General features: G+C 52.2%; 8 protein-coding genes across 8 annotated transcripts; 4 read left to right on the forward strand and 4 right to left on the reverse strand.

Annotated features, from left to right (window-relative positions):
- Positions 1-1,345: 1,345 nt before the first annotated feature.
- Positions 1,346-2,534, forward strand: BD324DRAFT_562606 (kinase-like domain-containing protein; the record flags this gene model as incomplete). The annotated part of the gene is made up of 5 exons (XM_022013019.1): positions 1,346-1,415; positions 1,479-1,671; positions 1,721-2,078; positions 2,126-2,207; positions 2,260-2,534. Coding segments are annotated over 5 exons (978 nt in total), but the record flags the coding sequence as incomplete, so codon positions are not given.
- A 1,588-nt stretch (positions 2,535-4,122) lies between these two features.
- Positions 4,123-6,134, reverse strand: BD324DRAFT_625496 (hypothetical protein). The gene is made up of 4 exons (XM_022015805.1): positions 5,199-6,134; positions 5,024-5,149; positions 4,728-4,915; positions 4,123-4,657 (listed from the first exon to the last, which is right to left on the reverse strand). Exons 1-4 carry the CDS (start codon positions 5,758-5,760, stop codon positions 4,280-4,282), a joined length of 1,254 nt encoding a protein of 417 aa, XP_021871306.1. The 5' UTR covers positions 5,761-6,134; the 3' UTR covers positions 4,123-4,279.
- Positions 6,135-6,579: 445 nt separating this feature from the next.
- BD324DRAFT_579313 (putative small monomeric GTPase) lies at positions 6,580-7,347 on the forward strand (the record flags this gene model as incomplete). Its single annotated transcript, XM_022013374.1, has 4 exons — positions 6,580-6,702; positions 6,771-6,798; positions 6,878-6,993; positions 7,084-7,347. 4 exons carry the CDS (start codon positions 6,580-6,582, stop codon positions 7,345-7,347), a joined length of 531 nt encoding a protein of 176 aa, XP_021871307.1.
- Positions 7,348-9,739: 2,392 nt separating this feature from the next.
- On the reverse strand, positions 9,740-11,121 carry BD324DRAFT_437929 (hypothetical protein). Its single transcript, XM_022012785.1, has 4 exons — positions 10,962-11,121; positions 10,557-10,877; positions 10,228-10,438; positions 9,740-10,154 (listed from the first exon to the last, which is right to left on the reverse strand). The coding sequence occupies exons 1-4, from the start codon at positions 10,974-10,976 to the stop codon at positions 9,973-9,975; spliced, it is 729 nt and encodes a 242-aa protein (XP_021871308.1). The 5' UTR covers positions 10,977-11,121; the 3' UTR covers positions 9,740-9,972.
- Positions 11,122-11,294: 173 nt separating this feature from the next.
- BD324DRAFT_656397 (hypothetical protein) lies at positions 11,295-17,848 on the forward strand. The gene is made up of 4 exons (XM_022018842.1): positions 11,295-11,759; positions 11,813-13,638; positions 13,685-15,435; positions 15,491-17,848. The coding sequence occupies exons 1-4, from the start codon at positions 11,561-11,563 to the stop codon at positions 17,622-17,624; spliced, it is 5,910 nt and encodes a 1,969-aa protein (XP_021871309.1). The 5' UTR covers positions 11,295-11,560; the 3' UTR covers positions 17,625-17,848.
- Positions 17,849-18,238: 390 nt separating this feature from the next.
- On the reverse strand, positions 18,239-20,336 carry BD324DRAFT_681183 (hypothetical protein; the record flags this gene model as incomplete). Its single annotated transcript, XM_022019111.1, has 8 exons — positions 18,239-18,306; positions 18,371-18,479; positions 18,523-19,003; positions 19,072-19,568; positions 19,620-19,663; positions 19,714-19,834; positions 19,892-20,191; positions 20,262-20,336. 8 exons carry the CDS (start codon positions 20,334-20,336, stop codon positions 18,239-18,241), a joined length of 1,695 nt encoding a protein of 564 aa, XP_021871310.1.
- Positions 20,337-20,696: 360 nt separating this feature from the next.
- Positions 20,697-21,258, forward strand: BD324DRAFT_625516 (DUF423-domain-containing protein). Its single transcript, XM_022015806.1, has 2 exons — positions 20,697-20,817; positions 20,871-21,258. Exons 1-2 carry the CDS (start codon positions 20,778-20,780, stop codon positions 21,185-21,187), a joined length of 357 nt encoding a protein of 118 aa, XP_021871311.1. The 5' UTR covers positions 20,697-20,777; the 3' UTR covers positions 21,188-21,258.
- A 344-nt stretch (positions 21,259-21,602) lies between these two features.
- BD324DRAFT_650879 (hypothetical protein) lies at positions 21,603-22,193 on the reverse strand (the record flags this gene model as incomplete). The annotated part of the gene is made up of 1 exon (XM_022018224.1): positions 21,603-22,193. One exon carries the CDS (start codon positions 22,191-22,193, stop codon positions 21,603-21,605), a length of 591 nt encoding a protein of 196 aa, XP_021871312.1.
- Positions 22,194-22,494: the final 301 nt, after the last annotated feature.

The raw sequence follows: 22,494 nt of genomic DNA on the forward strand, positions 1-22,494 counted from the left end.
AGAATCGATTACGCTGGGTTGCTAAGCTGCCACCGCCGCGCCGCCTCTCTTCTCCCCGCCTCAAGTCAATTTTTTTGATACGCGGCGTCTCTTCTCTCTCTCTTCTCTCTTAGGGGGCAACCATTTCCGTCACACCTCTGATTCATCCAACCGCATCTTCCTTCACTCCATTACACATCTTAGCACACACTCCATAAGGAGGGCTCATCAGACACAGAAGGTGAGTAGAGCGACCTAAACGTTCAAGGGCGCGGATCTCTCTCTGTGCTCATAGAGACACAACCAAAAGAGCCTGGCGCCGCGCCTCGCTCTTCCCCTCTTCCCGTCAAAAGGAGCGTGTTGCGAATTAGGCTGACTCACCACTTTTTCCATCAACCCTTTGTCCATCTATTCCTTCACCATCCTATTCCGACGATCACACACCTCCAAACCGTATCATCACGCCTTCCCTTCATACTACCCATCACTGCCTTGGCCGATCGACTCGACTCCGTGATACGCAAACTCCCCTCCCCCCAAAAAACCGTTTCTGAAACCCCTTTCTTTCATCCCCCTTCGGTCATTGTTCCGTTTGAACCCTCTCGTTCTATCTGCTACCTCACTCACTCCTATACAGCCTCGCATCTCTGCAATCTCCCTCGCTCTTTCACACGTCCCCGGAGAGGTCCCTCACCCTCATTTGTCAGCGGCCCTCTGTGCCGAGAGACGACGGGTCTAGCGTCGTCGTACGTGACTCTCGACCTTTTTTAAAACCCTCCCTCCCCTCCATCCTTTCTTCATTCGTGTCTCGGTCTTCTCACCAGACACAAGACCCTCTGGCATCTACTCAGGTGAGTTGTCGTTGTCGATCCCTCTTGCACACTTCTGCGCCAGTTCATCCTTCTCTCCATCACGCTCTTCCACACAAGCCACCACCACCTTAAAATCGCTTGGCATTGCCGTGCTCCGCTCTGCTTGCGCATTTCCACGTTTCGTCCCCGTCCCATTCTATCCCATCTACCTCACCTTGCCACTTGCTGTTGCGTCTGGTCGAATCATATAGCTACATTTGCTGACCCTTTTCTGTGTCTCTTCTCATCACCTCGTTCTCGCACTTTCTGCGTCTCAAACACGAATTCGTCTGAATACCAATCCTCCTTTGTCATCCGCTACGCTTCTCCGCTCGATTGTCGTCCCCAACGAAAACTACTTCGACTTCGACTGAACCTGTGCACTACTTTCTCTTTCATCATCATCGTCGGCTCCATCCACACCCGCGCAAAAATACGATCGCCGCCCTATCGCCTTCCCATCACAACATTTTTCAAATTTCACCACCACCATGGCCTACGCTTCCAACACCAGAATGACGTCCATGGACCTCCGTGTGGGAGGAAAGTACAGAATCGGAAAGAAGATTGGTAGTGGATCGTTTGGTGAGTTTCTCGGGCCTCGGGCCTCGGGCCTCGGGCCTCGGGCCTCGTCTGACCACCTCGCAGGTGATATCTACCTCGGTGTCAACATTGTCACTGCCGAGGAAGTTGCCATCAAACTCGAATCCGTCAAGGCAAAGCACCCTCAACTCGAGTACGAATCCAAAGTCTACAAGTCCTTGGCTGGTGGTGTTGGTGTGCCATTCGTCCGATGGTACGGCACAGAATGTGACTACCATGCCATGGTCCTTGACCTACTGTGAGTGGACTGTGGTCAGAGAGGGCCCATGTGCTCACCCCCCATCCAGCGGTCCATCCCTTGAGGATCTCTTCAACTTTTGCAACCGTAAATTCAGCTTGAAGACTGTCTTGCTCCTTGCCGATCAACTCATCTCCCGTGTCGAATACATTCACTCTCGAAACTTTATCCACCGAGATATCAAACCCGACAACTTCCTCATGGGAATCGGCAAGCGTGGAAATCAGGTCAATGTGATCGATTTCGGTCTCGCCAAAAAGTATCGAGACCCCAAGACACACCTCCACATTCCGTACAGGGAGAACAAGAACTTGACAGGAACGGCTCGTTACACCTCCATCAATACCCACTTGGGTGTCGAGCAGTCTCGACGTGATGACCTCGAATCTTTGGGCTATGTCCTCATGGTGAGTGGAGACCTAGAAGCGTGGACGTCGCAGCTGAGGCCCTCCAGTACTTCCTCCGTGGACAACTTCCCTGGCAAGGTCTCAAAGCGGCGACCAAGAAGCAGAAGTATGACCGAATCATGGAGAAGAGTGAGTAGAGCTAGCGCATCGTATCCAGCAAGCCGTTCTGACGCGTTCGCAGAGATGACCACTCCCACTGAATCCCTCTGCCGAGCCTTCCCTAATGAGTTCGCCATCTACCTCAACTATTGTCGATCTCTTCGATTCGACGACAAGCCAGACTACTCGTATCTGCGAAAACTTTTCCGAGATCTTTTCGTCCGAGAAGGCTTCCAATACGATTACATCTTTGATTGGTCTGTGCTCTCTGGCCAGAAACAAGGTGCTGCTCAAGACCAGGTCGCTCAGATGCAAGGTATGCAGCATCCGACCAAGATCCGCGTCCGACCGGAGGATCTTTCGGCCAATGCTGCTGCCGTCAGTGCTCAGCAGCAGCAGCAGCAGCAACAACAGCAACAACAAGCGGCTCAGCAGGCCCAACAGGCCCAACAGGCTCAGCAAAGCGGCATGGATTCTCAGAGGCAATTGAGAAGCACGACCAGGAACAACATGCGTGGAGATCAACAACAGTGGTAGACGGATGGCGTTCAGTCGAAGTCTCGTGCTTTTGACTCAAGACGAGATTCGCGTGTGTAAAGATCTGCCTCGGTGTCTTGTTTCAGGATAATCGAGGGGACCTAAGGGGAAGGGATTGGGTCGACGAAAGAAGAATGAGCGGCAGAGGATGACCGCTCGCTGGTTCGGCTCGCCCTTCGGGATTCAGACGTGGTGCCAGCTTGTTTTCGCTTACAGGTCGCACCAATCTGGAATCGAGGTTCGATATCATTAATCCGACATTTGACTTTTTCTCACTTTGGATATCAACCTCTTCCCGCGATACCCTTCCTCTTTGATTGACGCCCGCACGCACGACATGACGACTCTGGCTGGAATAGACACTTTATCGACATATCTTCTCCCTTCTGGGAAAACCCCGTCCCACAGCATGACAGCAACCGACCTTGATTGATTCGCAAGGTCTTTTCAACTCTTTGCTCCCACCATGTTTCCCCCTTCCGTCGCCCCACATGTTCTGGCCAGCTCGCCCTCTTTGGCGCCTGCCAAAGTCACGGATGCTCTATACCCCCCTTATAGTTTTCCCAACATCGATACCCTTCACCCTCCCTTCTGTGCGAGCGAAATTCAAAAATCGTCTCATATTGTATCATATCCTTCAGCTTGTCTGGTCAATATTTCGACTGGACATCAGCATCGTATGACTTTTCTTCCTTGGTTCGGCTCTCCGATATCATTGCCCTGGCACTCGACCACGTGGCATGTCACACTCCACCCTCGACTGAACAAGTTTGCGTCAACGAATAGGCCATCGACATGGTTGTCACCCTGGGTTTTCGAGCAAAGATTTTAATCAGTCACGCTTCATACGTCGAATGCGAATGATCAGCTATCCCTTTGTGGATCTTTGATTATCCTAGAAATTTTCTGGGAGAGCATTCGGTACCTGGTCGTGGCCCCAATGGCAAAGCCGGTGTCGATTCGTCACTTTCTTTCATGCGCATGGGTTTCATTGCTCGAGGATCACACCCTCGTGACCGCCTGAGACGCCTTCTTTCACACGCGATCACCCTCCTCCCTCAAATCGACCACACCGACACCGACGAGCACCTCCCAACACCCTTATTTGTCCCGATACGCTCTCCCCCTATAGTTTTCAATTCTCCCTTGCTCGTCCTCTCTCCCTCCCGCGATCGGATTCTTTGATATATGGATTCCGTAGACTCACTCTTCATGTTGACTACCAAACCTCTCGGAGTGATGCAGAAAACATACAATTGTATTGGGCCAGGTCAATCTGCGCGCACAGAGCTCCAAGACTGATGAGGTGTTTCTTTGGGTGTGCTGTATAGCTTCTGAGTTTCGAGGGTACTGGCAAAAGCTCGAGATGTCTTTTAAGAGCTCGAGCTCAGTAGCTGATTTTTTTCATCCCGGCTTCACATTGCGTCTCGTTCGATGTGCATGCTAGCTATCGTTTACTACATGAAATGCCCTCATCATAAGATCAATATCAATGATCTTTCGTCATTACGGTGTGCGTGCCTCTTCAACAGGCCATCGTCATTATCACTTCAGCCTCTTCAAATCTACCTCGCCCCGAGGATTTTGAGAACCTTTTTAGCTCTATCTATCCTGATCTGTATCCGATTCGCCTCGTCGGTAGCAGCAGCAGCTTCAGCCGCTTCGTCGTCCGCCATCAGCTGTTGCTCGTCTGCTTGAGCATCGCCAGAAGATACGGTCTGGTCAAAAGTCACTCGTTTGGCTGTGACGTCGTCTTCGTTCGCATCCGCAGCGGTGGTCTGATCCGTCTTGCGCGAGGCATCTCCAGATATCCCATCCTTGGCATTTACAGTGTTGTCCTGGGTCGTTGTTGGCTTCGCCTTTGAATCCTCGTGCTCGACCGCGGCTTGCTCAATAGCAGCAGCCTTAGGCTTGGAATGACCCTTGGCAACTTCGATCAAATGCTACAGTGGAGAAGAAGCCGTTTCAGCGGACAGCGATTCGAAGAAAGAGAAAAGAGAGAGATGGATTTACCGCTCTGCCCATGCCTTGGATAGTCTTGAGATAACCCAGTACCAACTCTACATACTCGTCTGGCACTTGAGCATTGTCGAAAACGTGCTTGACCAGCCAGTTCTGTTTCGCCTTGTTGAATTTCCAACCTTGAGTCGCAGGCTCAGACGGTACAAGTTGAGACGAATGTTGATGAACATAAATTATAGCTGGTACGCGAGTCAGCTCGAAACTGCCAGAACGAAGCGGTGCTGATATGTGTTCGCCTCTCTCTCTGTGTCTCTCCCTGTCTTTTCGTATCCTCCCGACTCGCTCACCATTCTTCGCCGTCTCGCTCATTCTTTCATCACTTTCAATCTCCCCTAAGGAGATACTTGGACCAACAGCCTTTTGTTTCTTCTTCCCTTTGGCCTTTTTCGGTTCTTCAGAGACAGTAGTGACATCTACGATGTGTCAACCCGGGCTCAAGTGAGAAATATCCCAGGAACTCACCTGCAGATTCAGTGACTGGCTCTCGTGATCTCTTCTTGCTCCCGCTCGAGCCACCCTCCACACTCTGTTCGACGTCGGCTTCTTCGTCGGCGTCTTTGCTCTTCCGTTTCTTCTTCTTCTGCTTCTTCCCGCTCTGGGCTGCTTCACCATCGCCCTCTCCATAGATTATTCCCTCCGCTTCACTCGCCTTTCTCTTCTTGTCCTTCTTGCCCTGCGTTTCTTGCTCTGGAGATCCTACTTCTGCTTCTGCTTCTGCTTCGACTTCCACCGTTTTGTCCTTCTTCTCCTTCTCCTTCTTCTTCTCCTTCTTCTCCTTCTTCTCCTTCTTCTCCTTCTTCTCCTTCTTCTCCTTCTTCTCCTTCTTCTCCTTCTTCTCCTTCTTCTCCTTCTTCTCCTCTACCAAGATGTCATTGCTCTCCTCCTTGCTCGACTTCTTGCTCTTCTTCGTCTTCTTCTGTTCCTCGTCCGTCGTCTTCTTCTTCTTCTTTTCGCTCTTCAGATCCGCCACATCCGCCTCAACCACTGTCTCCTCATCGTCCCCTTCAGAGCTCGGTTCCAGCATCCTGGCGACTTCCAGTTCGGACCTAGATTTGACCAATCCTCTCCCTTCTGATACCGATGATTCAGCTATCGGCTCATCCTTCACATCTGCTCCCTCCTGCTTCTGGAATTCAGCCAGTCCGGTCAATCATTATCTCAAGGTGCAGTTCACTCAGAGTAACTCACCATCTTCTTCTTCTTCTTCGCCTCCTTCTCGGCTTTCTTCGCTGCCTTTGCATCTGAATCGATAGCTGGTTGCTTCGCCTTCTCCTTGGACTTGTCCTTGATCCTCTTCACCTCCTCATGTTCTCCATTGTCAGGATCCATGTCTGTCATTCCGAGCTTCATGAATGTAGAGGCCGATGATAGTAGAGATTCCCAAAAACCAAAAAAAATCTTTCGGAACGACCCACACGAAGAAGAGTGTGTTTCATATTTCTAATACTTTCCCGCTTGATCTCCATTGATTACAAAATCCCCATTAACCATATTTCTAATTGAGACACAACGCCACCCCTGTTTTCGTCGAATATTTTGCCCATCCATCCAACCCCTCACGTCCAGACACGATACCCCCAGAGACTTGAGAAACTCACTCGCTCGCTCGCTTGCTTTCGGTACGGCGAATACTGTGTAAGATATCGTGATCATCAGTTCTATCAGCCACACAGCGACAGTAACATTCACCGCTGGTTCGATTGAAACGGAGACTTTCTTCGATTAGTCAACCAACTTTGTAGGACCTTTTCCCCCATCGAACATACCCTTGGCGCGTCATATCCATCTCGTACCCTCAGCTTGAAGTCGTTGATCCCCATCACCTACTCACCTTATCCACATCATGGGTCTATCCATCTCTCGGATCTTCTCTGCCCTCTCATTTTGGAGCAAAGGGAGTGAAGTGAGGATATTGATGGTCGGATTAGATTCAGCAGGAAAGACGACGATATTGTACCGGTTGCAGGTATGTGGTCACAAGGCATTGATTTGATGCTTGGTTGAATGGTTCAACGAACTGATCGTCAATGACAGATCGGGGAAGTGGTTTCTACGATACCGAGTGAGTAGATGAACATTCGGCGTCCTCATGTCCACTCGACTCACCACCATGAAACTTATCTCTCTCTCTCTCCCTATAGCAATCGGATTCAATGTCGAGACTGTAACGTACAAGAATATAAACTTTCAAGTTTGGGATCTAGGCGGTCAATCATCCATCAGACCATATTGGAGATGTTATTATGCCAACACACAGGTGAGCTTCCGCTTACCCCAACTCCTTCTGTACCGTTGGCGTTCTTCACGGCGGGGTTCATGCTGATATTTTGTCCGTTCCGCCTTCTAGGCGATTATCTACGTGATTGATTCGTCTGATCTGTCACGTCTGCCGACATCTCGTTCAGAACTCTTGACCATGTTGGCAGAGGATGAACTCAAAAACGTCCCGGTGCTTGTCTTCGCAAATAAACAGGATATAAAGGGTGCTTTGAGTCCTGCAGAGGTCTCGGATAAACTCGGTCTGGCAGGTCAGGAAAAGGGTAGAGAGTGGAGTGTGAGAGGGAGTTGCGCGACGAAGGGAGAGGGTTTGGAAGAGGGATTAGATTGGTGAGTGAGCGCGCCCCAGGGCCCGAGTTCTGCTTCGCTCGAGAGCACAGCGCGAGCGAGTTGCCTCGAGCATAGGGTCTTTGCTCCTCTCAGCGCCAAAACACTTGCTGACAATCCCATTTCCAAGGCTGTCCAACATATTACAAAAATAGTCTGTCTGACAGTCTTCATGGTCTCTCGCATCGCTGCATCTCGGTCTCGTCTCACTCGCATTAGGCACAATGTATCACCTGTTTTTCTGGCTATCCCCCTGTCTTTCTGGCTATCACCCCTCATGCAGATCGAACCGGAGATTTGGGACGTGATGGGGTCTATACATTGATCGCTCAGGCTGTCGATAGCTAATGCTACTGACGCCAGGTCGTGCTTCTCGTCACTTTTTCAACCCTTTCACTCCCCTCAAATGAGCGTGTCTATGCTCCTCTTAGCTCTGGTTCATCCCGCCGCCTGTCACTCCACCCATCATGCCGAAACCTCCGACCATGCCCGTCGCCAACCACTCCATCAATTCCATCTGATTAGGCTCACGACCCATACTCGCTTGCCAAGCTTGTGCAAGTGTGGACCAAGCATTCGGATCAGCAGGGTTGAATGTTGTGCGGTCGAACGAGTCGAGATTGGGTACAGAAGACGCAGGCTGTGCAGCTGCATGAGGTGCGTCATTCACAGCAGGCATTGAACCGGGAGGACCAAATCCAAGTCCGGAAGATGGTGGCTGGTCATGTGCAGTTTGCTTTGGATTTTGGATCGTCATGGCCGCCTTAGGCCTTTCGTCGTCTGAATCGTCCAGGGCCATATCTTCTTCTTCTCCTTCTCCTTCGTCCTGGGTCGTTCCGCTTGGTAAATCCCGTCCAAACTCGTCCTTACCAGGTTGTACAGGAAGAGAGACTCGGCCTCCACGACCAGATGCCTGAGGATCAGGTACAGTCGGCAAATTGGCGGATCCGCGACCTGGTCCTTGACCCATGGAATCAACTGGCGCCGATGAAGGACCAGAAAATCCTCTTTCTAGCCCACCGAATCCGTCTCGACCGCCATCCCAGTCATCTCTTCCTCGTCCGTACCCCCCTGGCCCACCGCGTCCTCCTCTACCACCACCACCACCACCTCCTCCTCCTCTACCTCGTTCTCTTCCTCCGCCGAAGCCTCCACGTCCAGATGACCTGTCATCCCTTTCCCAACTATCGGTCCTGTTGTGTCCTCCACCACCGTCACCCCACCGACCAGACTCTTGAGATGCAGGAGGTTGCGAGAGATCAGGACCGCCACCGCTACCTCTTGGACCATCTTGCCATCCTTGTCCGGGTGGCGGCGGTCCAGGTGGTCCGCGACCGTATCGACCTGGAGGACTCCTTGATCTCGGCCTCTGTCTATTGAACCGATCGCGTTGCCCTTCCCCGTAGCGTCTCGGAGGGTACCCGTCACGCGGAGGACTGGGTGACGACCTTGAACCATATCGTCCTGTGCCTACTGGACCTCCTGAATCGCGGGAGTCTCGCCTCGATGGTCCAGGACCAAAGCCGAGTGCTCGCTGATCGTTGGACCCGCCGAGAGGCGGTGATCCATGTGGACCTTGCGAGCCATGAGCAGCGTGTGGACCGTTGTATGGAACTGCTGGTGGACGAGGCAAAGAGTTGAATCCCGCGTTCACATTTGGACCAGGTACAGGGGTCGGTAAGGGTGCTGAGCTCTGTTGCTTCGTCTGAGCAGCTAAGGAGGCCAAAGCCGCGAGCTGATTAGGGTCAAAGTTAAGACTTGCAAGAGGATTAGGCAGTGTAACAGCGCCAGCGGCTGGAGTGGTACTGATAGGTTGTGATCCGTGAGACGGCGCGCTAGGCTGAGGCTGAGGCTGAGGCTGAGGCTGAGGCTTTGCGATCCCCGCCAAGATCGTTGCGAGGTCAACTCCGCCCGCAGTTGTGGATCCGCCTTGCGATGCACTGGAAGATGGAGAGTGGTAGTGATGAGCTCTTCATATTTCCAATGATGATCACTTACGATCCGTTGAGAGCCGCTCCGGCTGATTGAGCTGATATGCCGAGTAATTTTTGGATTTCCGGTGGGAGGGATCCAGGCGGGACAGGTGGTGGTGTCGATGTGGGAGGTGTACCTGGTGGGATTTGGAGAGAGATTCGCGAATCGGATCGATGGGGGGGCGACAGGACATGGACAAGGAGGAAAAAGAGGTTTCAGCGAAAAGTTCACGTATATGAACACGCAACACGGCAAAGGGGGCCAGCCACAGTTTGGATTGGGAGAATATTTTGATTCGGCATCGTGAAAGGAGCAAAGTTGACTGGGTCCAACGGCGCGTACGCCTGGGACCCTATCCCTGTACACAGATCCTTGGACCTTGTCTCCATTCTAGGACATCCCAGTCCTTAAAGTCTGGGGAATGTATCTCCCTCTGGTATCCCGCTCTTTTTTCTAGATTGTCACACGACGGACGGACGTTATGTGTCCTGAGATTGTGCACCATGGAGGTCTGGCATTGCTTTACCCCTCTCTAGCGCGAAAGAGCCACTATCGTACGTTTCTGACCGCATGGGATGCATGCCATATTGGTGTCGATGGGGTTGGCAAGAGAGGGGGGGGAGGGGGTATTGGAGGGTCAAGGGGTGATTTTTCCATATTACAATCTTTTTCTTCTCCCCTCCGTCTTGTGAGTCTGCACGGTTAGTAGTATGGCGAGAGACGTGTTCTCGACTCGTATTGCGATAAACAGGATAGGATTGACCTTGAGGACTCGACATGATCGATGAAGCATACCTCGGAGGCACGACGAAAGGACAGATGGCAGGCAAAGCACAGGGCGAGAAAGCGAAATGAGGTCATGACGGGACAGACGACCGAGACAGAAACGAAAAGAGAAGAGAGAGCAATTCACCTTGTCCAAATCCATGCGCCCCCAAACCTCTGTTTTCCTTCTCTTCCAATGGAGGTAATGCCGGAGACATGATCGGTCTTGGAGGCGACATTGTAGGTGTAGTTGAATGGTCAGCTGAGGCTACTGCTAACCTTGCAGAAAGCCGGTCCAAGCATGGTTGAGGAAAAGTGGATGATTTTGTCCAAATATCGACAATCTTGCGGGTCTTGTCCTGGAAGAGGAGAAATGAGTCAGCACACCTCCACTTCCAACCTGAGGATCCGCTCCGCTCAATGTGGAGGCCCCGCATGTTGATGCCATAGATTGAAACCTCAGTGGGCACTACTCACCCTGCCTTCGGTCCACACGCCACCCTTTCCATCCTCACACATCTCATTGACCCAACTGTCCACTACCCCTTCCATCTTCATCATCAGCCCTTCCCTTCCACTGATACCCTTGTTCGCTCGAGCAATGGCGTCAAACACATAGAGTGAAGATATCCTAGAGGTCGATTTTTTCCCTAGAGACTTGTTGAGTCGTAGAAAGGTCGAAATGAACTCTGTATCTGATTTGGGTTCCAATTTCTTTGACTGAGTAGAGAGGAGCGAGACTTTGGATCCAGACAAGCGAGGAGCTTTGACCGTGCTCTCGAGAAGCGAGAGAAACTCCTGAAAGGCGGGTCAGCGTGTGTTGACATGAAAGGGGGAACATGCCAGTGACTTTTCACACTGGGCAGAGAATGGGTCACTTACTTTGAGATCGGCCATGTTGTAAGCTGCGCAGGGAAAAGCGTTGATGCAGCAGCAGTAGCAGCAATTCTCTATATCCTCATTGGTAGTCTCCCCCTATACACGGTTCCAGAACCCCCCGGCTTTGCGATCAACTAGTATAGGACAGTGACATGGTGTTACCAGCTGCTGTTGCTGGCTTTTTCAACTTTGCCGGGAATTCTTCCATTTGATCCCCTGTGTGGCACTCTGCCGCCTTGCTTTCCCACGGTTGTATTCCCATCCCAGTCGCGTCTCACTTTTTGGCTTTGTGCACGCGAGAGGAGAACGAAGGAGGCGTCGACGATTTGGATGAACATTACTTTTTAACAGATGGACTTGGGACGACTGGGAGACACTCTTCCTTCTCTCCTCTTTCATCATATACGACAATCCACATTCGAGGGTCTCTCAACACTACTGGACCCGTCACGACTGAAACCTGAACGAATTTCTCATATTAGACAGCGAACGAAACTCTCACTGGACCCACACAAGCACGCCGCCCGACCCACTCCTCCTCGTCACGTCTCGTCCTACCATCCTTGCATTCCGCGCCGTCTATCCCCTTGGACGACCCTCCAATGTCCATCGTAGCTCACTCTCATTCTGTCAGCTTCTCAGTACCTTCCGATGAGATCCTACCTGCATCTTCATCATCCTCTTCGTACTACTGTCATGCTCAGAGCTCGTCCCCGTCAAAACGCGTAGTTTGTAGGAATTCAACCGCGGGACCCAGTCGGTCCGAACCATTGCTCCCACTCGCGCCAGCAAAGACTGTCGGTGAGCGAATCGAGTTCTCGAAAGTCCTCTTTCCTTCGTCCTGACCTCTGCAGCTCTTACACGCCGAGCTGTCAACTTTTCTCCTCGGACCCAGACCAAACTCTTTCATTCAGATCATTCTATCATACCCTCCATCGACGATCCACCGCCAAAGTCCATCAGATCATACCACCAGGACACCGAGGCATCTGAATGCCTCCCTCTTTCCTCCTCTCCCGTCGAAACATCATCGTCACCATCATCTTCTCCCTCTTCTCAACCTCGATCCACCCCACATCGATCATCCCCCTCGATCCTTCGCTCAATTTTGAAAGCCCGAGTCTCTGAAATCCGCATCGCGTCCTCGGTCGAGGAAGGAACATTGAACAACAAAGAACCAGCAAGGCTCATTGTGACTGGTAGTCGACCTCGACTCCAAGCTCGGGATTCATTTCAACTCGCCATGCTTCGAAAAGCTGCAAGTGATGGCATCGCAGATGATATGGCCTACGATCCTCTAGACAAGGGAAAAGGCAGGCTGGTGGTTGATCCTCTTGGATCAGACGACAGTGCAGCTTCAGACGAACCGAAAGTAGCCGATGACCAATCGAGCAATGCTTCAGAAGAGGAAGAAGAGGTTGAAGCGAGTGGAGAGTTAGCTTCGGAATCTCTAGTCAGGATGATCCTTGACGGACCACAAGAGCTGTTGAGCCTGGAAGAAGCTTACAATACACTTGGAGCAAGGCTCAGACACCGCTTTGATTCGATTCTATCCGCTGCAAACTCCTCGCCGGCTTCGAAAGAGGTCATCCGACTAGCTACTCAGCCTCTTCGGGATGAAGCACCGGCCATGGTCAGAGCAATGCAGAGAGACGTACTCAGGATCCTTGGACGGATATCGAATGACGCCACAGAGGATGACTCGACTCCATTCGCGGACTTGAAACCTCTGACAGATTCTAATGCCGTTCCGATTCGATCTCGATTCACCCCATCGCCCAGCGCTACACCTTCAACCAAGAGCTCACCGACCAAACCTCTCCGCCGGGGCTACACAGAAGCTGAAGTCAAGTTTCGTCGCGAGGCTTCCGGCGTCGGTCAAGCTGTCCTTCGATTTCTCACTCAAGTCTTCTCCTCTTCACATCTCTGGGAATGCTTCACCCAAGCCGACCTCACATCTTTGCTGGACAAGGTCCTGCTAGTCCCAAGGATTGCCCGCTTGCCCACTCCGAATCAGAAGCGAAGTTACATGACTGCAATGTTGCTTTTGAGCTCGATGAAATTGCCAGAAGCGTGTATCCTCCCCGTCAAAGACAAGGTCGTGCGAGCTATCGAGGCAATGTTCAACGATGCTCTAGGTTCGCCACCTGGTTCCGGTGTACCTTCACTCAAAGACATGGGACAGGCGAAAAGAGAGGCCTATCACGCCATCATCAATATTATCAACCACTATCCAAGTGTCTTCTTCGCCGAATACGCTAGTCTGCTCCCTATTTGCTTGAGGGGCTTGACTTCCAACAGTCTCATCCTGCGGAACAAGGCATCGGCTGCTGCCGCTTCGTTTGTCGCTGCCAAGCTGAACATGCTGTACGATCGATCGAACGCGGACGAATGGAGCCGGAATCGACCCATTGTCCAGCGAAGCGAGGCTTTCGTCGTGTCTCATCTGAAGTCTGTGATCAGACCTCAGGGCAGAGGTGTCTCGACGATTTACAACTCGACGGGTGAGAGGAGAATGGAATGGATGGAGCTTGAACGCATGTTCAAGGATACGGTCGGTGCTGCCGGTGGTGTCGCTTGGGCTTGTGCGACTTGGTCAATCATCATGAGCTTGATGGGTCAGGCGTATGAGACTTCGACCTTCGCCGCCGGCCCAAGTGGAATGAACCACATCATGGATGTGAGTCACTCACATTGCCTGACTGCATTCTGCTGACCGTTCACAGCGATCACTGGTCATGACCACAAACGGCGTTCGACCTCTCTTCGCCAGCGTGGCTTGGTGCCATGCTATTCACTCTTACCTCATGACGAACTCGGCTGTCTCCCTCAACGACAAAGGCGGGCTTGTTCAATCCTTCTCACCTTGGGTATCCACGTCCGCCAATGACTGGCAGTCTCGTCTGGAGACTATTCTCATGCCCGTCGAATTTGCCTTGGCTCAGGCTGCCGACTCCAAGAACTTCTCCACCGAGCTGGTCAAGGGCAAGTGGCAATGGAACCGAGCAGAAAGGACAAAGCAACACGATTGGATGGTGACAACTGGAAAGGTGGCCGCGGCAATCATTTACGCCTACAGCGGGACTGCCATATACCATATGGATCAACCTGCCAAGGAAATCAGTGCGATTACGGGTATGCCTTCGTCGGACGGCGTATCAACAGGTGACGCAGACGCTGAAGAAGATGCCAAGCTGGAACGACTGGACAAGGTTTGGGACCGCGTCGCTCGACCGCTCATCAAGCGACTCACGTCTCTCTGTGGCGTTGACGAGCTCAAGACGCTTGGATGGGAGATCCTGCTCGCCATCACCCGTCCCGAAACATCTACTCAGGCCGACTGGTCGCTGGACCGACTATGCTCCGCTCGATATCTCAGCGGAGAGGTGTTTGTGGAAAAGGAGATTCTCGTCCCTGAGCTCAAAATGAAACTCGAAGCGGATGTGATTCGCCCCGTGGAGATTCCCTCGTGGGGATCAGCGTGGGTCGCTTCGAGGCTCGACAAGGTTCTCGACCTGTATCAAGAGATCATTTCAAGTATGACTGGACTTAGTCGACCCATCTCCCCTTGGATCTCGACCGACCGCGATCATCAGATCTTACCGACGATTCTTTCGCATTTGTGGAGCAACGTCATGCACGCTCTCGGGACGCTTCGTGAGAACAAAACCGAAGCCGAAACTTTCAATCAGGGACTGGTGCTGGTTCTTCGGCACCTTCTGCAGATCTTCAACCGTGACCCTGCTTCGCATGTTCCTTTGGCTAGGCTGTGTGAGGATGCGAAAACCATCCGCAACGCCGACAGCTTCAGATTGGATCTCTTTTCCCACTTGCTTCACATCGCTATTGACCTCGTGGGAACAGAATCGTTCAGCAGTGTCCGACTGACACCTGCTCAAGCGCATTCTGTCGATGCTTTCATCGCTGCACAAGCACTGGGCAGTGATGCAAATGGACGTCCTACCATTGCTGGAGGCTTACTCGGTCAGATGCTAAGGTCCCCTCATCAAGTGCTGTCTTTACCTCTTGAGGAATCCTCCAGAATCACCTTCAGTAAGATCGTTCGTCGGATCGTCGACGTCGGATCTACCGCTGGATTTGCTGGCAAACTCCTTGGAGACATCACCAATGCTCTTCCCTTCATGTTTGAACAGCAGGAAGAACTCCGGCTGGATGTATGGAGGATCGCAGCTTGTCAATGGGTCAAGGTCATTGACCTTCAGCCGTCTGCTACTGCGAGCGTGACGAACCATACTGGCGAATTACTCGTCACGCTGCTGTCCTGTCCGTTTCGAGCTGTTTCTGTGTCTTCTGCCTGGCATTCAAGTGCTTCATCGGAGGATTTGCAAATTTGGCAAGACTTGCTCAAGACTGTCGTTCTGCGCTTCAGGGCAAAGCGAGTGGGGTCAAACATGGGCGTGTTGGAGAACCTTGCTGGACATCTGAGAGACTTTCTAGAACAAGGTGCAAAGACATCGTAAGTCAAAGCCACCAGAGACTAAGTCGTGCAATTGACGTACAATTCCCTCCAGATCTTCCACCATCACTCTTTCGTGCCTCGCGTCTGCTCTCTCTTGGCTCTCATTCGTTCCTGTCGAAGCGCACCATGCGAATCATTTTTCGATCAACGAAAACTATGTGCCAATCGATTTCCTGGCTCTGGTATCCAACGCCCTGCTCGACTCGTACCCTGGTGAGGAATCACAAGCCAACTCATCTCTTGGGGAACTACACGTGATCAGCCCGGCAGTAGGCACTCTTCTGAGGTCACTCAGCGAGGTCATCAAAGATCTTCCTGCGGAATTCGTATCGCCCGTTTTGGATGCTTGTCGACCTGGACTTGTTTGCTGGATGTCGGATGAAATTCGCTTGGCTTCGGAAGAGATCGACTTGGCCTTGGACGAGCTCTACATCAGCGTTCTTTCGGCCTTGTCTGGCGCTGTTGGCGCAGGTGCTATCCCAGCCAACGGCCAGACTTTGGAGGTTTACTTGGACGTCTACGCGCCCAGACTGTCCCGAGCTCGATCAGCGCGTGTGCCTGCTGCCTTCCAAGCCTTCTGGGCATCTCTGAGGACGATCTCCGCCGCTGATATGTCGGCCGCTGTTCGATCTTTCGCGAAACAGATCCTGTCTGCTGTTCCTGGCATGATTATCGTATCTGGTCTTGACGCTCCATCCGTTCTCTCAGAGGAGGAAAGTCAATCGCTTTTCCCTCACGCTCTTCAAGTCAAGCCTGTGCCTGGTCCCGCCCCTCAACAAAGCGCGAAAGTCCTCGTCGACGCTTCAGAGATGGAGATCGATCCAGCCATGTTCATTCATGACCACACTGAAGCTTACGATGCCGACGTATCGCAATTGGAGACCCAACGAGTGCAACAGGTTACCTCCTCTTCAGACCGCAGTGCACAGGTGGCGGATTCTGGTGTATCTGGAACCTCGTCCTCGGCATCTGGGCCCCCGGCGACGATGGCTATCGATATGACTGAGGAAGTCCACAACTCTACTGTTGACATGAACGGACTTCAAGGCACTGCTTTGTCTGTCCATGTGGAGGTGGGCGGCGACGTTTTTGGTCCTACTGGTCACTCGTCTCGGCGAACAAAGCGTAGACGTAGAGCTGGGCGGTCCAGAAACAGCTCGAGGTCTCAGTCTCTGGCTTCGATGGGACAGCCGGAGCAGGACGCCGAATGGACGTCCGCGAGAGATGCACAGGCGCATGTTGACCTCGTTCCATCGTCTGGCCCTCGTGTGAGCACTGGAAGACCTCTCGACTCCGGGCCAGCGTCCGACGGCACAGAAGAGAAATCCGAGCCGATCGAAGCGGTAATGGTTGAGGCGTCTCATCCGACTTGGTCTGAATCCAACAGGAATAGACCATCACTCCTATCGTCCGCCAAGGGCTGGCTCTCTCGCGTTCCGTCGTTCACGATTTTCAGTCCTACCCGAGGGAAGATGGACGCCGAGGACCCTGTGGAGCAGATCGAAGACTTCAGCATGGAGCAGATTGAAGTTGGGACGCCGGTCCAAGCGTCGATCTCAGCGAACAAGGGGAAGACCATCTCAAAGTCTGGATTGAGCCATGCAACTCCCATCTCGCGACATTCACCCCTCATAGACCTTACTGTCCTGGCTGACGACGAAGACGACGAGCTACTCTTAAGTCCTGAGACTGCCAGGAAACGCAAGCGGGAAGAAGACGAGGCGATCAAAGTGATGATGGAGGAGACTGCGAAGAGCAAGACCGAGTCCACTCGCAGAACGAGGAGCTCGAAAAAGTCAAAGATTGGTGATCATGATGGGGATATCGAAGAATTCTCTTCGCTCCCGAGACCGACTCGGGCAAAGAGGTCGGGCGGATCGAGCGCATCGATCATGGTCGACAAAGAACAAGGATCGTCATCTGGTACTGGATCCGCTGCCGCTTCGGCTCCCAGCTTGGACTCTTTGACGACCGGTTCTCCTTCGACACGGACGAACGAACAGATCCGGCTCCTCGCTATGCTGGATGAAGCTGCTGCTGCTAGTCGAGCCGTCGATAGTATGGATCTGGAGGGTGTGTTGTCCATGATGCGCAGTTTGGATGCGTTGAAAGTGGCTGCGCAGGAGAATTTGGAGCGAATAGCTGCTAGACGTCATGCTGATCGAAAGGCGAGGAAGAGGGACTGAGCGGGTGCGCGAGGGCGAACAGGAGTGGTCAAGGGAGGGTAGAACAGTGTCGGAGCAAAGAGAGAAATAGAGTCAGTGTAATGGGGTTGTCAGTGTCAGGGGGGCAAAGAGACGAAATTGTCAAGATCTTGTAATGACCATTTAAAACTATGACCAGAGCACGGTAGCATGTAGACCCAAGAGTATAGCCAACGTATGGATGCACGAATGAGATAATACTTGGGAAGCTTGAGTCTGCTTTCCATGTAGACTGGTTCCTCGCTGCATCAAACTGAGCGAGGATTGAAAACCAAGCAGACCGTGCTGCAATCAGCCGGGGCGAAAGTGGCAGTGCCAAGTCTAACTGTAATGTATGTATGTCTGTGATGTATGCCCAACACCTATCCAAGCTGGTCTGCAGCTACACGACAGCTGTCGATTGAGATTGTCACAAGGGACGGATGAGAGCTCTGTCCCGGCCGTGAACTGTCTTGGCCCAGGTCTAGAGAGCAATAAGCACCATATGTATTCGATTGCAGAGACGTGGACCTTTCGATAATGGTACTGTACATATATAGAGCTATTCCATGTCAAGCGAGATCGATGGATTTCTTTCCCTCTTCGTGTATCAGAGATCATCCGCCATCATGATGTACAGCAGGAGATTCCACATTTTCCGACTGCAGGAAGCGAGACTTGTTCACTAAACTGTGGTCACATCAGCGGGGATTTGGGATATTGAATACTGTATGTATTGTTATACTAACCAACCAATTTCGCTTGCTTCGTCTCCGACTTCTCGACGTCTTCACCGCCAATGTTGGATATCGTGGGGGTGATGAGGGTCTCTTCCACCGGCTGAGTAGCGTTGCATAACTTAGTGCAGTGGCCAGTATTTGCGGAGCAAGTCCCAACTCACAGTTGTCACCTCTTCTTGATCCTTTCCAGGCTCCTTGGGCCGTCCGAACGCTTTATTGGGATCGCCCCACTGCTTGGCTCTCTTGTTCACCTTTGCGATCCATTTTCTGATCATTTTCCTTTCGATTTTCCATGACACTGTTTTGCGCCTGTATCGCCACAGTTCCACACTCTCTGGATCGTTGGGCCTATCCAGGTTTTCTTCACCCACCCCTTGATCGCTGCACGTCGGCATGGGAAAGTCAAACATGCCTCTGTAGGGCCGCTCGCACCATGTCTCGAGTATGTAATCGATCTCTTCATCAATCCATTTGCGCCAGTACACTCTATAGGGCAAGTACCGGTCGCCCCAGAAAGTGGCGTTACTGAAGTCGATCAATCGGAACGTGCCATCCTTGGTGCGGTACCAATGTTTGCGTTTTGGACTCTTGTGAATGACTCCTCTTCGATGGAGCTTGACATACAACAGTCGTATAGCAGCCCTTTGGAGCACGTCAGCGACGGTCTCGCCTTCATATTTCCACCCTCGGCCTTGCACGATCCGACTGACTGGTCTTTTAGTGTTAACCTCTCTTCGAGTGTACTCATTCCCGCATTTTCGAAAATCGCAACTGGATGCTGTCCCCCATGATCAAGCCACAGTCCATAGCACGTCGCAACCACAGTGCCTTGTAGATCCTTCATGCGTGTCGAATAGAGCTCAATCTCCCTCATTGCCGTGCTATGAGTCCAAGAAGCAAAACTATGTCTTTCCAATAAATACCCTCCCCAGATGTTATACTGATCCCGAGCGTCAACTTTGTAGATGAGATCCAGAGAGACGCCTTCAATGTTCAGTCCAAAGGCGGCGGCGTACCGACCGTTACCTCGGAATTCTGTCGTTGCGCCGGAGAGTGCAGACAGATTGCTAAGGGAAGCATCAATGTTGATATCCTCCGTTCGAAAGAACGGTCCGCAGAGCATGAGAGGAGGTGGCTGCTCTCGGGGGATACGACCATTTCCTTCGAAGCTGCTCAGTATAAGCGTAACGGCTCCTCTGTATCCGGACTACCGACCCAAGTCAGTGGTCCTCACAGGGAAAACCCAGAGACGGCTCACACCTGAATTGTTTATCTGAAGCATGGGTTTAAGCATGGTTTCGGCTGCCTTCGTGTTAGCAAAAGAGAGCGATGGAACAAGAGAGCTCACTCACTCAAGCTCAAAAAGACCTGAGTATGGTAATTAGAGTCGCTGATGAGGGTGGCCAGACTGGCTGGCTCGATGACGTTCTTCTCGCCGCTGCCTGACAGCGGACGCTTGAAGATCGGGTTGCCCTGTTTTCACGTCAGCCGAGATCCGTAGGCATCTTATCAGCTCGATGACTTCCTCACATTCTCAAGGTCATCTCGTTGTCCAGGAGACTCAACAGCCGTGCTTGACGTCTCAGTTGACTCAGATTTGCGACCCTTCTCCGACTTGTCTTGCCCCTGCGCGTCGTTCGGTAGAGTGTTGGGCGACAATTTCGACCGCTTGTGAAGATGATCGTCCGGACCACGTTTGTCGGGTACGGGCTGCAAATTGCTATCTAAGAGCACGAGTCGTTCAGGGCGCCGTTCCGGATCGGTAATGAGGGTAATGAGGGTAGTCCCAGACGGAGTGACGAGATAGATGGGGTCGTCAACATCCCGGTGCTACAGACTTAGGTTAGTACATGTTCTTCGTACATACATGTTCTGCTGTGCTCTCGCCCTGGGAATTCACCTCATTCTCTATGGAAGCATACTGTCTCTTGAGCACTGCGCGTCGTTTTTGGCTCTCCTCAATGAGCAGGACCATTTTGGATGACAAGAGACGTATCGCTATGAGAAGATGAGAGGAGAGAATGGAAATTGACGAGCAGTTGACATGTTGCGAAGGTGAAACCCCTTACGTACTGTATCAGTGATCCAGGAAGGAAAGGATGGGGCCAGTCAGCAACTTGCAACGTCTTCACGACGCGGCCATGGTGTGGGATATAGTCCGATTCTTGGATCAGTCACTGTGAGGTCTGGGTCTGAAACCCCCGGTTTGACAACCGTCTAAGTTGAACTCTCTAACAGACGCATCCTGAGGGCGTCCGCCACTTTCGCCGATGTGCCACAAAGTTTGGCAGGTCCTGACGAACACCTGTAAGCTACTGATTTCTTATCCCGTCTCCGCTTCGCGAATCACGGCCTGATCGATCATCTCCCAAGCTTGCAGACAATCACCTAACCCGCGACAACACATCGACTCACTATGAATGCGACAAACGTGTGGAAGTCTGGAGCACTGCTCAGTACGTACGAATTGCTTACTAGGCTTCAACGTCCAACTGACCTCTGCCTCCAGCTGCAGTGGGTATGTCCTGTGGTGCATTCGGATCCCACGGTCTGCGATCCCGTCAGCCACCGTTGTCTGAACGATCCATCTCAAACTGGAGTACAGCATCGAATTACCTCATCTACAATGGTCTCGCTCTCCTTGCCATCTCTTTCCACCCTGCCCTCAGCTTGTCTCGTCGTGCTCGAATCGCTACTGGGATGATTGCTTCTGGAGCTATGGTCTTCAGTGGGAGCATCTTCGGTCTAGTGCTGGGCAAAGATGTTTGGAAAAAGGTGCTAGGGCCATTGACCCCGTTGGGAGGCGTGGCTATGATTGGAGGGTGAGTGAGGGTCGAGCCCACAGTCAAGTAGTACCCTTTTCGAATACTGTCGCAGTCGGTGGTCGATCTGTTTCGGTACTGCCCCACGCATTGGTCATGCTGACTCTTTGCATGCAGATACATATTACTCGCGATTTAGTCGTCATCATTTCAAGCTTGGAGAGAGCGAAAGAGGGAGGGAGAGACGCAGAGGAGACAATTTACAAACAAGTCAAGAACGGAGAGACTACATAGAGTGCTGGATATACAACGTCGTTGATGAGAGTCGAGAAGGTCTTAACGTGCTGTTCTCCACCTGAGAGTCCGGAATCGATCCATGCAGGAGACCAGGAGAGACGAAGTGAGAGTCTTGGACTGAACTTAGGCAGGTTGGAGTTTAATACGACTTGAATCTTGTCGTTGAAGGCGAGATTGATTGCCTAAGCCCTGACCACGGCACAGGGGATACTGTGTGTCGATCCAAAGCTCTCTAGATCGATGTCGCTCCTCTGGGATCCTTTCATCGGGGCGTCGGTGACCCCGCCCAGGGGTTCGAGCTCCAAACCCCACTTCGAAGCCATACGCTCGAGCTCCCCCTCGGAGATCCTGGAGTTACCGTGACCTCTGAACCATTGTCCCAGTTCGCGACCGAACATCTTTGCTCGGTCCATCTCCTTCCAAACAAGGAGCTCCGCCTCTCCGACGACTTCCTTGGGCGTGCCCCCAAGTCCACCACCAAAGAATGAGTCGCCGCCTGGGGATCCAGCTTGAGGGGCAGGCTGAAAGGCAGTGGCGAGAACATGAGTCAGGAGGAAGTAGACGCTGTCTGATGAGCCCTCGATGAGTGACTGGATGGGCATGGCGATCAGAGCGGGGGTTGGATCGGGGAGTTGGGCATTGGGAGAGGAAGGGGTAGAGTCGGGTGAATCATCGGATGAGAGGGAGTCAGAGATGGATTTGGAACGTGTAACTTTGTTGGGCCGGGCGAAGAGGAGGAGAGATCGAGAGGAGAGGATGTCGAGGTAATCCATTGTTATCGGCGGGGTCTGGGTGGGTAGCGTTCGTCAGGATAGCGACCGAGAGCACGTCGAGGAGATACACAAGCGAGGCTCACCTGGGTGGGCGGGGGTTTCAAGAGAAGGTGACTGCCGGAATTGAGATTTGAGGAAGAAAGCTGTGGAGATCGACGATGTCAGCACTGAGGTTGATGTTGATCCGATAAGAGGTGTGGGATGTATGCAAACGCGTAGCTGACGATCCTCTACGACTCACTCTTTGTCGACTCACACGACCTCCTTTGGAGTCCAGTCAAAGGTATGAGACTAAGAACGA

The sequence above is a fragment of the Kockovaella imperatae genome (assembly GCF_002102565.1).
Source record: "Kockovaella imperatae strain NRRL Y-17943 chromosome Unknown BD324scaffold_6, whole genome shotgun sequence".
NCBI classification, from domain to species: Eukaryota; Fungi; Basidiomycota; class Tremellomycetes; order Tremellales; family Cuniculitremaceae; genus Kockovaella; species Kockovaella imperatae.

Excerpts from the sequence above, each read along its gene's own strand:
- BD324DRAFT_656397 (XM_022018842.1), top strand. The coding sequence starts at position 11,561 with ATGTCCATCGTAGCTCACTCTCATTCTGTCAGCTTCTCAGTACCTTCC. Across the intron at positions 13,639-13,684 it reads GAATGAACCACATCATGGAT|CGATCACTGGTCATGACCAC; the intron begins GTGAGTCACTCA and ends GACCGTTCACAG. Across the intron at positions 15,436-15,490 it reads GAACAAGGTGCAAAGACATC|ATCTTCCACCATCACTCTTT; the intron begins GTAAGTCAAAGC and ends AATTCCCTCCAG.
- BD324DRAFT_437929 (XM_022012785.1), bottom strand. Across the intron at positions 10,439-10,556 it reads GCGTGTGGACCGAAGGCAGG|GACAAGACCCGCAAGATTGT; the intron begins GTGAGTAGTGCC and ends CTCCTCTTCCAG. Across the intron at positions 10,155-10,227 it reads GGCGCATGGATTTGGACAAG|GCCCTGTGCTTTGCCTGCCA; the intron begins GTGAATTGCTCT and ends TTTCGCTTTCTC.
- BD324DRAFT_625496 (XM_022015805.1), bottom strand. The coding sequence starts at position 5,760 with ATGCTGGAACCGAGCTCTGAAGGGGACGATGAGGAGACAGTGGTTGAG. Across the intron at positions 5,150-5,198 it reads GCCAGTCACTGAATCTGCAG|ATGTCACTACTGTCTCTGAA; the intron begins GTGAGTTCCTGG and ends GACACATCGTAG. Across the intron at positions 4,916-5,023 it reads GAGCGAGACGGCGAAGAATG|CTATAATTTATGTTCATCAA; the intron begins GTGAGCGAGTCG and ends CTCGCGTACCAG.
- BD324DRAFT_625516 (XM_022015806.1), top strand. The coding sequence starts at position 20,778 with ATGAATGCGACAAACGTGTGGAAGTCTGGAGCACTGCTCA. Across the intron at positions 20,818-20,870 it reads GAAGTCTGGAGCACTGCTCA|CTGCAGTGGGTATGTCCTGT; the intron begins GTACGTACGAAT and ends CTCTGCCTCCAG.